Below are 13,130 nucleotides of genomic sequence, written 5' to 3' on the forward strand. Positions count from 1 at the left end.
AGTTTATTTAGGGACGATGGCATTGCATAATTGTTATGTCCCAAAATGGAAGCAGATTTTGACTGAGATTATTCACACTGTGAGTATGAAGATTCTTCTTAGCATGGGGATGACACAGTTCAGTTTTAAGGCTGCCATCAATGAGTTATACTGGGTGTTGCTGGCTTTGGAATGCCCTCAACCCCCTACCTCCATGAATGGCAGTTTCTTTACTGGTCTTCCCAACTTAAGATTGACATGCAGATCAGACGCATTCCTTGCAGACTTAATGTTCTAGCCAACGTTTTGCCTAGACATGGTCAGGTTATTCATATGAAATGGTCCCGTATCCATTGATTTTTCTTCAGGTTTGGGGGCGTCCAATGATCAACATGTTTGCAACAAGGTGGAACAACAAGCTGCTCACCTTTGTCTCACTGGTCCTAGACTTCGAAGCCTGGGCCATGGATGTGCTGTCAGTTAGTTTGGAGGAGTTAATGGGCCTTTGCTTAACACACACATGTGGTTTTAGTAACCAAAATAATAAAGAAAATACTGGGTCAGAACTGCGAGATAATTCTGATATCTCCTCTCAGAATGGACAGGTCCTGAGTTAGTGATCTACTCAAGCTAACAATATTCCTGCCCAGGAAGATTTTGGCCAAATCTCCAGTTGCCTTCAAAGGCTACCGTTTGATGACATATGACCATCAGGCACCATGTCAGTCATGATAAAGATCTCTTAGACCTACAAGCCAATTTTGATTTGAATAGACCAAAATATCTCACCCTGTTTCCAAAATAGTTGTTGTTGTGTGGTTTAACACCATTTTTCAGCACACGATATATGGCAGCCAGTATTAATGGTGGTGGAAGAACCCGGGAATACCCTGGAAAGAACCACCGACCCACGAGAAGCTACTGGCAAGCTTTCTAACATACCCACATTGGCCGAATCATAGACTAGAACCCACGCAGACAGTGGTGAGATGGCAGTGATCCGTAATGGAGAGGGCTTTAGACCACTCGGCCACTCGGGGGCCCCGTTTCCAAAATAGATTCTATCCTTGGTTCTAGCATGGCTCAGCTCGGAGAAATTTGCCTTCTCAAGATTTTATCTCATGGACTTAGCCTTGCAGAGACAAAATGTGTAACTGGTGAGTGGACTGTGGCCCAGATGAGCATCAGACCTAATTAAACCAACACAGCCTGGATTCACCAGTGAAATTTCACAATAAGATTTCAGTAATCATCGTCACCTGATAGCATTCCCTTCACCTATTGCTTATTCTTCTAATGGTAGTGTGATTGAGGAGTGTATTTAGAGGAGAATACATACCAGATCACATTACTTGAAGAACCACGCAACTATGCTAGTGTCCTCAGTGGTAGTTCCCTCTGTTTACAACTGGCAGCACCTAGTGGTGGCAAAGGGAGGTAATGAACAAGAGCTATTGCCCTTTGTCTATAAGATAAAGACAGAAAAGACATTTCATCTTTTAGTAGGACTGGAATCAAGCAGTAGCAGGTTTATTACTGTCAGTATGATTGGGATAGTATTCACAGAGAAACATAATTTACTGTGAAATTTGCTTTCTCTCATAGAAAGAGTCTTGGAGGAAAAAATGTCATGTCAGTTGTATTATTATCCATAGTGTTTAATTTAATTTTTAAGGTTTTTATATCCCAAAAGTATAGGGTTTCCATACTAAATGGAAATCTGGAAAAAGAATAGGTTTGTTTCTGACCAGGAAAAGTCCTTTCATTTTGCAAATATTGGTCTAAGCTTGGGGAAAAACCAAGGAATGTTTAACCTGTACTTTATTGCAGAAAAAATACATAATTGAGATATTGTTGAACTCATTACGATCTTGTGGAATTTTGAGAGGTTGCAGAATTCATCAGTCACTTAAATTACAGTTGCCTTATGGATTAAAAAGGACAATTGTTGATGGACAATACATAAAAATGGTAGTTAACTTCATTAGCTTCACATTTATTTCGAGATTGATTGTTCTTTCTTGATTGGTTGTATTCCAGATTGATTGACATTTCCAAATTGGTTATATTCAGATTTCAGATAACCCTTAAGTGTATCAAGGTCACCCTGGTTGGGAAAGCACTAGTGTTAATATGTAAATATTGCATTTTATTAAAGTCACTCAGGTAGAGAAAGCACTGGCGTTAATATGTAAATATTTTAGTGTATCGAAGTCACTCAAATAGAGAAAGCACAAACGTTAGTATGTAAATATTGCATTGTATGAAGGTCACCCAGGTAGTGAAAGCACTAACATTACTGTGTAAATATTGTAGTGTATCACAGTCACCCAGGTAGAGAAAGCACTAACGTTAATATGTAAATATTGTAGTGTATCGAAGTCACCCATGTAGAGAAAGCACTAACATTAATATGTAAATATTGTAGTGTATCGAAGTCACCCACGTAGAGAAAGCATAAACATTAGCATGTAAATATTGCATTGTATCAAAGTCACCCAGGTAGAGAAAGTACTAACGTTAATATGTAAATATTGCATTGTATGAAAGTCACCCAGGTAGAGAAAGCACTAACGTTAATATGTGAATATTGTAGTGTATCAAAGTCACCCACGTAGAGAAGGCACTAACGTTAATATGTAAATATTGTAGTGTATCAAAGTCACCCAGGTAGAGAAAGCACTAACGTAAATATGTGAATATTGTAGTGTATCAAAGTCACCCACGTAGAGAAGGCACTAACGTTAATATGTAAATATTGTAGTGTATCGAAGTCCCCCGGGTAGAGAAAGCACTAGCATTAATATGTAAATATAGTAGTGTATCGAAGTCACCCACGTAGAGAAAGCACTAACGTTAATATGTAAATATTGCATTGTATGAAAGTCAGCCAGGTAGAGAAAGCACTAATGTTAATATGTAAATATTGTAGTGTATTGAAGTCACCCAGGTAGAGAAAGCACTAACGTTAATATGTAAATATTGTAGTGTATTGAAGTCACCCAGGTAGAGAAAGCACTAACATTAATATATAAATATTGTAGTGTATCGAAGTCACCCACGTAGAGAAGGCACTAATGATTATATGTAAATATTGCATTGTATGGAAGTCACTCAGGTAGAGAAAGCACTAACGTTAATATGTAAATATTGCATTGTATGAAAGTCACCCAGGTAGAGAAAGCACTAACATTAATATGTAAATATTGTAGTGTATATTGAAGTCACCCATGTAGAGAAAGCACTAACATTAATATGCAAATATTGCATTGTATGAAAGTCACTCAGGTAGAGAAAGCACTAACGTTAATATGTAAATATTGTAGTGTATCTAAGTCACCCATGTAGAGAAAGCACTAACGTTAATATGTAAATATTGCAGTTGCAAAAGGAGAACACAGAGGACTATATTGAATACCTCAAAAGTATTGGAAGGCTGGATGAGGCAGCTAAGAGACTAGCTGACATAATCAATGATGATGGGTTTGTGTCTAAAGAAGGCAAGTCCAAGCATCAGGTAATTTATGGCTTACATTGTGAGTGTTTTATCATGGAGTATACTACCGTTGATGGAAAAATCTTAGTGAAACAATTTTTTATTTAATTTTCCAAATGAACTCATTTTTGCTTAGAATATTATTTACACCAAAACTTTATGTCACTTATGATATTGTTACAATCAGGAACCACTTTATTTTTTAGTTATGGACCACTGTATGATATAATATAGCAAGCTACCACTGTATATGTAATAGTGAGGGACTGCTGTAGGATATGTTATAGTCAGGGACTGCTGTATATGTTATAGTTAGGGACTGCTGTATGATATGTTATAGTCAGGGACCATTTACCATTGCATGATATGTTGCAACGAGTGACCACTGCATGATGTGTTAAAGTGAAGGACAGCTGCATGATATGTTGTAACGAGTGACCACTGCATGATGTGTTAAAGTGAAGGACAGCTGCATGATATGTTGTAACGAGTGACCACTGCATGATGTGTTAAAGTGAAGGACAGCTGCATGATATGTTGTAACAAGTGACCACTGCATGATATGTTGTAACGATTGACCACTGCATGATGTGTTAAAGTGAAGGACAGCTGCATGATATGTTGTAACGAGTGACCACTGCATGATGTGTTAAAGTGAAGGACAGCTGCATGATATGTTGTAACGAGTGACCACTGCATGATGTGTTAAAGTGAAGGACAGCTGCATGATATGTTGTAGTGAGTGACCACTGCATGATGTGTTAAAGTGAAGGACAGCTGCATGATATGTTATAGTCAGGGACCACTGTATATGTAATAGTCAGGGACCATTGCATGATTCATTGTAGCGACAGACCGATACCTGATGTGTTATAGTGAAGGATCACTGCACAATATGTTATAGTGTGGGACTGCTGTATGATATGTTATAGTTTGGGACTGCTGTATGATATGTTATAGTGTGGGACTGATTTATGATATAGCAAGGGACATTTGTATATTTTATAGTGAAGGACCCATGTATGATATGTTATAGTGAGGGACTGCTGTATGATATGTTCTAGTGAGGGACTGCTGTATGATATAGCATAGGGCATCTGTATGATATGTTATAGTGTGGGACTGTTGCATGATATGTTATAGTGAGGGACTGCTTTATGATATAGCATAGGGCATCTGAATGATATGTTATAGTGTGGGACTGCTGTATGATATGTTATAGTGAGGGACTGCTGTATGATATGTTATAGTGTGGGACTGCTGTATGATATGTTATAGTGAGGGACTGCTGTATGATATGTTATAGTGAGGGACTGCTGTATGATATAGCATAGGGCATCTGTATGATATGTTATAGTGTGGGACTGCTGTATGATATGTTATAGTGAGGGACTGCTGTATGATATATTATAGTGTGGGACTGCTGTTTAATATGTTATAGTGAGGGACTGCTGTATGATATGTTATAGTGAGGGAATGCTGTATGATATAGCATAGGGCATCTGTATGATATGTTATAGTGTGGGACTGCTGTATGATATGTTATAGTGAGGGACTGCTGTATGATATAGCATAGGGCATCTGTATGATATGTTATAGTGTGGGACTGCTGTATGATATGTTATAGTGAGGGACTGCTGTATGATATATTATAGTGTGGGACTGCTGTTTGATATGTTATAGTGAGGGACTGCTGTATGATATAGCATAGGGCATCTGTGTGATATTTTGTATTGAAGAACTGTTGTATGATATGCTGTAATGAAGGACCAATGTATAATATAGCAAGGGACCACTGTATAATATTTTATAGTGAAGACCACTGTATGATATTTTATAGTGAAGACCTCTGTATGATATGTTATAGTGAAGACCGATGTATGATATGTTATAGTGAAGACCACTGTATGATATGCTATAGTGAAGGACCAATGTATAATATAGCAAGGGACCACTGTATAATATTTTATAGTGAAGACCACTGCATGATATCTTATAGTGAAGACCAATGTATGATATGTTATAGTGAAGACTGATGTATGATATGTTATAGTGAAGACCGATGTATGATATGTTATTGTGAAGACTGATGTATATGTTATAGTGAAGACCGATGTATGATATGTTATAGTGAAAGACCAGTGTATGATATTTTATAGTGAAGACCACTGTATGATATGTTATAGTGAAGACCGATGTATGATATTTTATAGTGAAGACCACTGTATGATATGTTATAGTGAAGACCGATGTATGATATGTTATAATGAAGACCGATGTATGATATGTTATAGTAAAGACCAATGTTTGATATGTTATAGTGAAAGACCGATGTATGATATTTTATAGTGAAGACTGCTGTATGATATGTTATAGTGAAGACCAATGTATGATATGTTATAGTAAAGACCGATGTATGATATTTTACAGTGAAAGACCGATGTATGATATGTTATAGTGAAGACCACTGTATGATATTTTATAGTGAAGACCACTGTATGGTATTTTATAGTGAAGACCGCTGTATGATATGTTATAGTGAAGACCGCTGTATGATATGTTATAGTGTAGACCACTGTACGATATGATATAATCTGTATGACATGTTAAGATTCTGTGCTTGTAAAATTTTCATAGTTATTGTTGCAGCAATGTATGATAGGTACTTTTTAAATTCTTGCTCAAAATCAGTCTGGGACAGACATTTAAGGGACCAATAAACTGTATCATATATGGACATGCATATCTCTAAGCCGATCAAAAAGATCATAACAGAATTGAAACACTTTTTGATTGGCTGACACAAAGTCTAGCTCAAATTCAAGCTCAGAAGTATTGCAATTTTATGTCTAGGTAGTCTTTATATGAAGATGTTTGCTAAGGCAAGTTTCATTGTATGATATTTATCAGATAACACTCTGTAGCGCCTCTTTCAGCTTTGGAATGAATTGTGTGACCTTGTTGCCAAGAATCCAGACAAAGTAAAGTCTTTGAACATTGAGCCCATCATTCGCCAGGGCCTGAAGCGCTACACAGACCAAATTGGTGTGCTGTGGAACTCGCTGGCTGACTACTACATCAGGGGTGGCCATTTTGAACGGGTAAATATCAAATTATTTGTTCTATGATCAGTCTGGATTGAACTTTACAGTATCCAAACTTGAAAGGTTTGGTTGGTCAGTCCAGCTTTGACTTTATCATATCTATACTTTAAAGAGTCTGATGGATTTTGAATACATATTGTAGCACTGTGTGCTGCCAGGAAGGGATTATGATTTTCTGTAGCTTAGCTAAAATTTAGTAACCCAAAGAAGGAGCTTGAATCTTGTAATTTGTACCTTTTCTTTGTTATAAGTCATCAATAATTATACTCATTTCTGATGCAACGATAAAGTTTTGTTTTTATATATATTTTAGAACAGTTAATACCATGAGGGTAGCTCACAGGGCTACCAGGACTGAGTGTAAGCCAGATTTGGTATTCTGGTAGCCCAAATTCTAGGGCACAGTATTTGTTGAACGCTGCATACATATCAGACAAACCTAACTGACTGATTGATGAACAGACTTTAAATAGTGTTAATTCATTTGCGCTCAAAGAATATAATTTCAAAGTGATATTAAGATAAATTGGACCCGCGTTAAGTAGACTGGAGGATAATATATCTACCAAATAATTGGGAAAGAATTGCAACTGGAGTAAAATTAGCAAAATAGAATATGGAGAAATGGACCAATAAAAATGCATAAACATTTATTCAGACTGAGTTAAAAAAAAAATTGCAACACATCCATGGATAGTGTTAAAGTTTTACTGCTGAATTTCTTTATTTTTATATTTATTGTTTTTAATTCTATGTTTATCTTTATGTTCATGTGGATGCCAGTAGCTTCTCGTGGGTCAGTGGTTCTTTCCGGGGTTTTCCCGGGTTCTTCCTCCACCATTAATACTGGCCGCCATGTATAGTCTATCATGTGCTGAAAAATGGCGTTAAACCCCACAACAACAACAACATGTTCATGTGGATAGCAGCTGTTATGGTGCTGCACATATTTACATCTGTTTCTTCAATTTTCATTAAAGGCAAGAGATATCTATGAAGAAGCCACACAGACTGTCATCACGGTGCGTGATTTTACCCAGGTTTTTGATGCTTATGCTCAGTTTGAGAAAAACTTAATCAGCGCAAAGATGGAGACAATGGAGGAAGTGGGCCCTTCAGAGGAAGGTGAGTTCATGCCGCAACCTCGGAATAACTTTCCATTTGCATTTGGAGTTTGACACATTTGATTTCGACATTAGATTGGCATCTGGCATTACCCATTTGAGTTACTTCACCTTAACATAAAGAATGGGCACAAGACTGGCATCTACTGCAGCTTCAAGTCATAAAATAATAACGGAAAAGGACACTTCATAAACAGCATGGGTGTAGATTAAGTGTAGTTAAAAAGTGTTGAATTAATTGAAAATTTTTGGCTAAGTTTGGATTTTTGGCATTAAGACAAAACTATCGTTGTGCAGTTTCACACCTAAGCTGAGGAATTCAGAATTAGAATTCTGTTTTTCACATCAAAATTCTGAGTTAGACCAGTTAGCACTGATATCAAAAAGAATGTTTAAATAAATTTACAAAGCAAATTATATTGTACTTAGATATAAATTTAGGTAAATATAAATTAGTCAGATATGAATTTAGTTAAATATAAATTCAGTCAGATATAAATTTAGTTAAATATAAATTTAGTCATATATAAATTTCTCGTCCAAATGTCATTTAACATCCCTTTTAGATATTGTTGTAAATTCTCTTTCAGATGACCTTCAGCTTGAGCTTCATTTGTCCCGACTAGAAAGCCTTATGGATAAAAGACCATTACTGTTAAACAGGTCAGCAGACATGTTAATCAAACAAATACATTATTTCCTTAGTATAATAAATGATTTAGTGTGATACAGACTGTGTTATAATGAGGAATCAGTGCACTCTGGGGTCCAGTGTCATTTAAATCTCGAAATTTAAGTGAGCACAAAACTTTCACAGTGCCATTAATTCATTTTATTTTTATGTGTATCATTTGTCATGATTATGCAATGAAGGCCGATATTCATTACTAATGCATCATTTTTCATTGAGACTCAAAATTTGTGCTTATAGCACCCACATAATTTACAAATCCACATAAAAGGTACAAGAGAATGACCATATAAACATGCAAATTTCTTTGGCTTTTCAGTGTTCTGCTAAGACAAAATCCACACAATGTGCATGAATGGCATAAGAGAGCGAAACTCTTTGAAGGAAAACCGAGAGAAGTGAGTATTCGAAGAGGAAATAGTATCTTTAGCAAATGGTAAATATGGTCACTATTGTCATGCAGATAGTCAGTATAATTGTCATGCAAATAGTCAATATGATTGCCATGAAAATGGTCAATATCATTGTCGTGAAAATGGTCAATATCATTGCCATGAAAATGGTCAATATCATTGTCGTGAAAATGGTCAATATCATTGTCATGAAAATGGTCAATATCATTGTCGTGAAAATGGTCAATATCATTGTCGTGAAAATGGTCAATATCATTGTCCTGAAAATGGTCAATATCATTGTCGTGAAAATGGTCAATATCATTGTCCTGAAAATGGTCAATATCATTGTCGTGAAAATGGTCAATATCATTGTCCTGAAAATGGTCAATATCATTGTCCTGAAAATGGTCAATATCATTGTCGTGAAAATAGTCAATATCATTGTCATGAAAATGGTCAATATAATTGTCGTGAAAATGGTCAATATAATTGTCATGAAAATGATCAAGATGGCCAAGTCATACCAAAGACTTACAAAAATGGTACTAACAGCTGCTTCACTTGGCTCTCAGCATTAAGAGGTTAGTTTAGGACTGGTCAGCCTGGTGTCAGGATAATGTGACTGGATGGGACATCATGCTACATGTTTTCGGCATGATGCCTCACTGCTAGACATCACTATAAATTGCCACACTGCAGACATCATAGCGATATGACAAAAAATTTGTTAAAGCTATGTTAAAAATCCAAGTCACACACACACGGTCCCAAAATACAAAAGTCATTCATTGCATCTTTTGGTTAGTTTTCTCACATCAGGGAAGAATCTATAGCTGTTATTCTGTCAATCCTTCATCCTGTCTTCATGATAAAATGATAAGAATATTGTTGTTTAACTTGATCATATGATTTGCGAAGTTTTGCCGTCTTAACTGGCTGCCCAGTAATCTGTAGTACTTCACTGGCTGCTGAGTGGTCTTTCAACAGTCAATCCTGTATTACATGTGATAGATCATTCCTGTAATTTCCTTGGTATTGTTGCTTTATTCATTAATTCCTTTTTATGATAAGTTCAAAGTGATGCTTGACTGACATTATTTGTCCATGCCATTGCTCTAATGTCTCTACTTACACATGTCAGCACAATGGGCAGTATTGACTGACTTGACTTGTCCATGCTATTGTTCATGCCATTGTTTGCTATCTCTATTTAGACATGTCAAAACAGCGGGCAGTATTGGCTGGTTTGACCTGGGCAGTACTGACATATTTGACTTGTTTATGTCATTGTTTTGATGTCTCTACTTACACATGTGAACACAATAGGAAGTATTGACAGATTTAACTTGTTTATGCCATTATTCTGATGTCTCTATTTACACATGTTGGCACAATAGGAATTATTGACTGACTTGACCTTGTATGCCATTGGTTTGCTGTCACTATTTCAGACCTGTTTACCCCTATGGATTCTCTGTATTTTGTATGGATGAAGTCAGAAAAATACTCACTATGGACTGTTTAGGCAAGACTACAGAAACTGACAAATTGGCAATAGATTACGCCTTAATGTTTCATTTCACTTCTAAATGTTCTTTTCATTGAAAAGATTATTTGATCACTGTCAGAGAAGTGCTTATTCAATGATTTATGTGCAAACTGTAAACCATCCAGTCATGAAAGGGAGCAGTTGGCAGTTGTTGTATAAAATAGAAAAAGAAACTTTTGCAATCACATCCATCATTTGCTTCTCACACAACACCTCTAACAAAACAGATCTTCACTGTTTACCTGTGTATGTCTATGTTCAATGCACATGTGATACTGATCCTGATGGGCCACAGTACCTTGTTGTTACTGGTCTAGATGGCCACTGTACCTTGTTGTTACTGGTCTAGATGGCTACTGGACCAGATGGGCCACTGTACCTTGTTGTTACTGGACCGGATGCCCACTGTACCTTGTTTTTACTGGTCCAGATGAGCCACTGTACCTTGTTGTTAGGTCCAGATGAGCCACTATACCTTGTTGTTACTGGTCCAGATGGCCACTGTACCTTGTTGTTACTGGTCCAGATGGCCACTGTACCTTGTTGTTATTTGACTAGATGGCCACTCTACCTTGTTGTTACTAGTCCAGATGGCTACTGTACCTTGTTGTTACTGGACCGGATGGGCCACTGTACCTTGTTACTTGACCAGATGGACCACTGTACCTTGTTGTTACTGGTCCAGATGGCCACCGTACCTTGTTGTTACTAGTCCAGATGGCCACTGTACCTTGCTGTTACTGGATCAGATGGCCACTGTACGTTGTTGTTACTGGACCAGATGACCACTCTACCTTGTTGTTACTGGTCCAGATGGCCACTCTACCTTGTTGTTACTCGACTAGATGGGCCACTCTACCTTGTTGTTACTGGTCCAGATGGCCACTCTACCTTGTTGTTACTGGTCCAGATGGCCACCCTACATTTGCTGTTCCTTGACCAGATGGGCCACTGTACCTTGTTGTTACTGGTCCAGATGGCCACCATACCTCATTGTTACTAGTCCAGATGGCCACTGTACCTTGTTGTTACTGGATCAGATGGCCACTGTACATTGTTGTTACTGGTCCAGATGGCCACTCTACCTTGTTGTTACTGGTCCAGATGGCCACCCTACATTGCTGTTCCTTGACCAGATGGGCCACTGTACCTTGTTGTTACTGGTCCAGATGGCCACCATACCTCATTGTTACTAGTCCAGATGGCCATTGTACCTTGTTGTTACTGGACCAGATGGCCACTGTACATTGTTGTTACTGGTCCAGATGGCCACTGTACCTTGTTGTTACTCGACCAGATGGGCCACTGTACCTTGTTGTTACTGGTCCAGATGGCCACTACCTTGTTACTGGTCGAGATTGGCCACTGTACCTTGTTGTTACTGGACCAGATGTACCACTGTACCTTGTTTTTACTGGACCAGATGAGCCACTGTACCTTGTTGTCACTGGACCACTGTACCTTGTTGTTACTGGTCCAGATGGCCACTGTACCTTGTTACTGGACCAGATGGACCACTGTACCTTGTTTTTACTGGACCAGATGAGCCACTGTACCTTGTTGTAACTGGACCAGATGGACCACTGTACCTTTTTGTTACTGGTCTAGATGGCCACTGTACCTTGTTAATGGACCACTGTACCTTGTTTTTACTGGAACAGATGGACCACTGTACCTTGTTTTTACTGGAACAGATGGCCACTGTACCTTGTTGTTACTGGACCAGATGGACCACTGTACCTTGTTGTTACTGGTCGAGATGGACCACTGTACCTTGTTTTTACTGGACCGGATGAGCCACTGTATCTTGTTTTTACTTGACCAGTTGGTTCACTGTACCTTGTTGTTACTGGTCCAGATGGGCCACTGTACTTTGTTGTTACTGGACCAGATGGACCACTGTACCTTATTGTTACTAGTCCAGATGGACCACTCTACCTTGTTGTTACTGGACCAGATGGCCACTGTATCTTGTTGTTACTGAACCAGATGGCCACTGTACCTTGTTGTTACTGGTCCAGATGGCCACTCTACCTTGTTATTACTGGACCACATGGACTACTGTACCTTGTTGTTACTGGTCCAGTCACAGCAAGGTACAGAGGGAAGTAACAACATGGTACAGAAGGACAGTAACAACATGGTACAGAGGGATGGTAACAACAAAGTACAGCGGGACAGTAATAAGATGGTACAGAGGGACAGTAACAACATGGTACAGAAGGACAGTAAGAACATGGTACAGAGGGATGGTAACAACAAAGTACAGAGGGACAGTAATAACATGGTACAGAGGGACAGTAACAACATGGTACAGAAGGACAGTAAGAATATGGTACAGAGGGACAGTAACAGCATGGTACAGAGGTACAGTAACAACATGGTACAGAGGGACAGTAACAACAAGGTACAGAGGGATAGTAACAGCATGGTATAGAGGGACAGTAACATGGTACAGAGGGAGAGTAACAGTATGGTACAGAGGGACAGTAACAACATGGTACAGTGGGACAGTAACAACATGGAACAGAGGGACAGTAACATCATGGTACAGTGGGACAGTAACATGGAACAGTGGGACATTAACAACATGGAACAGAGGGACAGTAACAACATGGTACAGTGGGACAGTAACAACATGGTACAGTGGGACAGTAACAACATGGTACAGTGGGACAGTAACAACATGGTACAGTGGGACAGTAACAACATGGAACAGAGGTCTATCTGGACCAGTAGAAGATATGCCATAAACACAGACATACATACTCCATTATGGACTACAACGATAT

The 13,130-nt window shown here is 38.2% G+C and overlaps 1 protein-coding gene across 1 annotated transcript in view; it reads left to right on the forward strand.

Moving 5' to 3' along the window:
* LOC149777748 (pre-mRNA-splicing factor SYF1-like) overlaps nucleotides 1–13,130 on the forward strand; it is a 68,795-nt gene that overhangs the window by 9,800 nt on the left and 45,865 nt on the right. The window contains exons 5-9 of the mRNA XM_089938796.1: nucleotides 3,362–3,496; nucleotides 6,412–6,576; nucleotides 7,560–7,704; nucleotides 8,294–8,366; nucleotides 8,714–8,792. Coding sequence (XP_089794922.1) covers nucleotides 3,362–3,496; nucleotides 6,412–6,576; nucleotides 7,560–7,704; nucleotides 8,294–8,366; nucleotides 8,714–8,792 — 597 coding nt within the window. The remainder of the gene's footprint in view (nucleotides 1–3,361; nucleotides 3,497–6,411; nucleotides 6,577–7,559; nucleotides 7,705–8,293; nucleotides 8,367–8,713; nucleotides 8,793–13,130) is intronic.

The sequence above is a fragment of the Sinohyriopsis cumingii genome, chromosome 17 (assembly GCF_028554795.1).
Source record: "Sinohyriopsis cumingii isolate HCF-2022 chromosome 17, ASM2855479v2, whole genome shotgun sequence".
Classification (NCBI taxonomy): Eukaryota; Metazoa; Mollusca; class Bivalvia; order Unionida; family Unionidae; genus Sinohyriopsis; species Sinohyriopsis cumingii.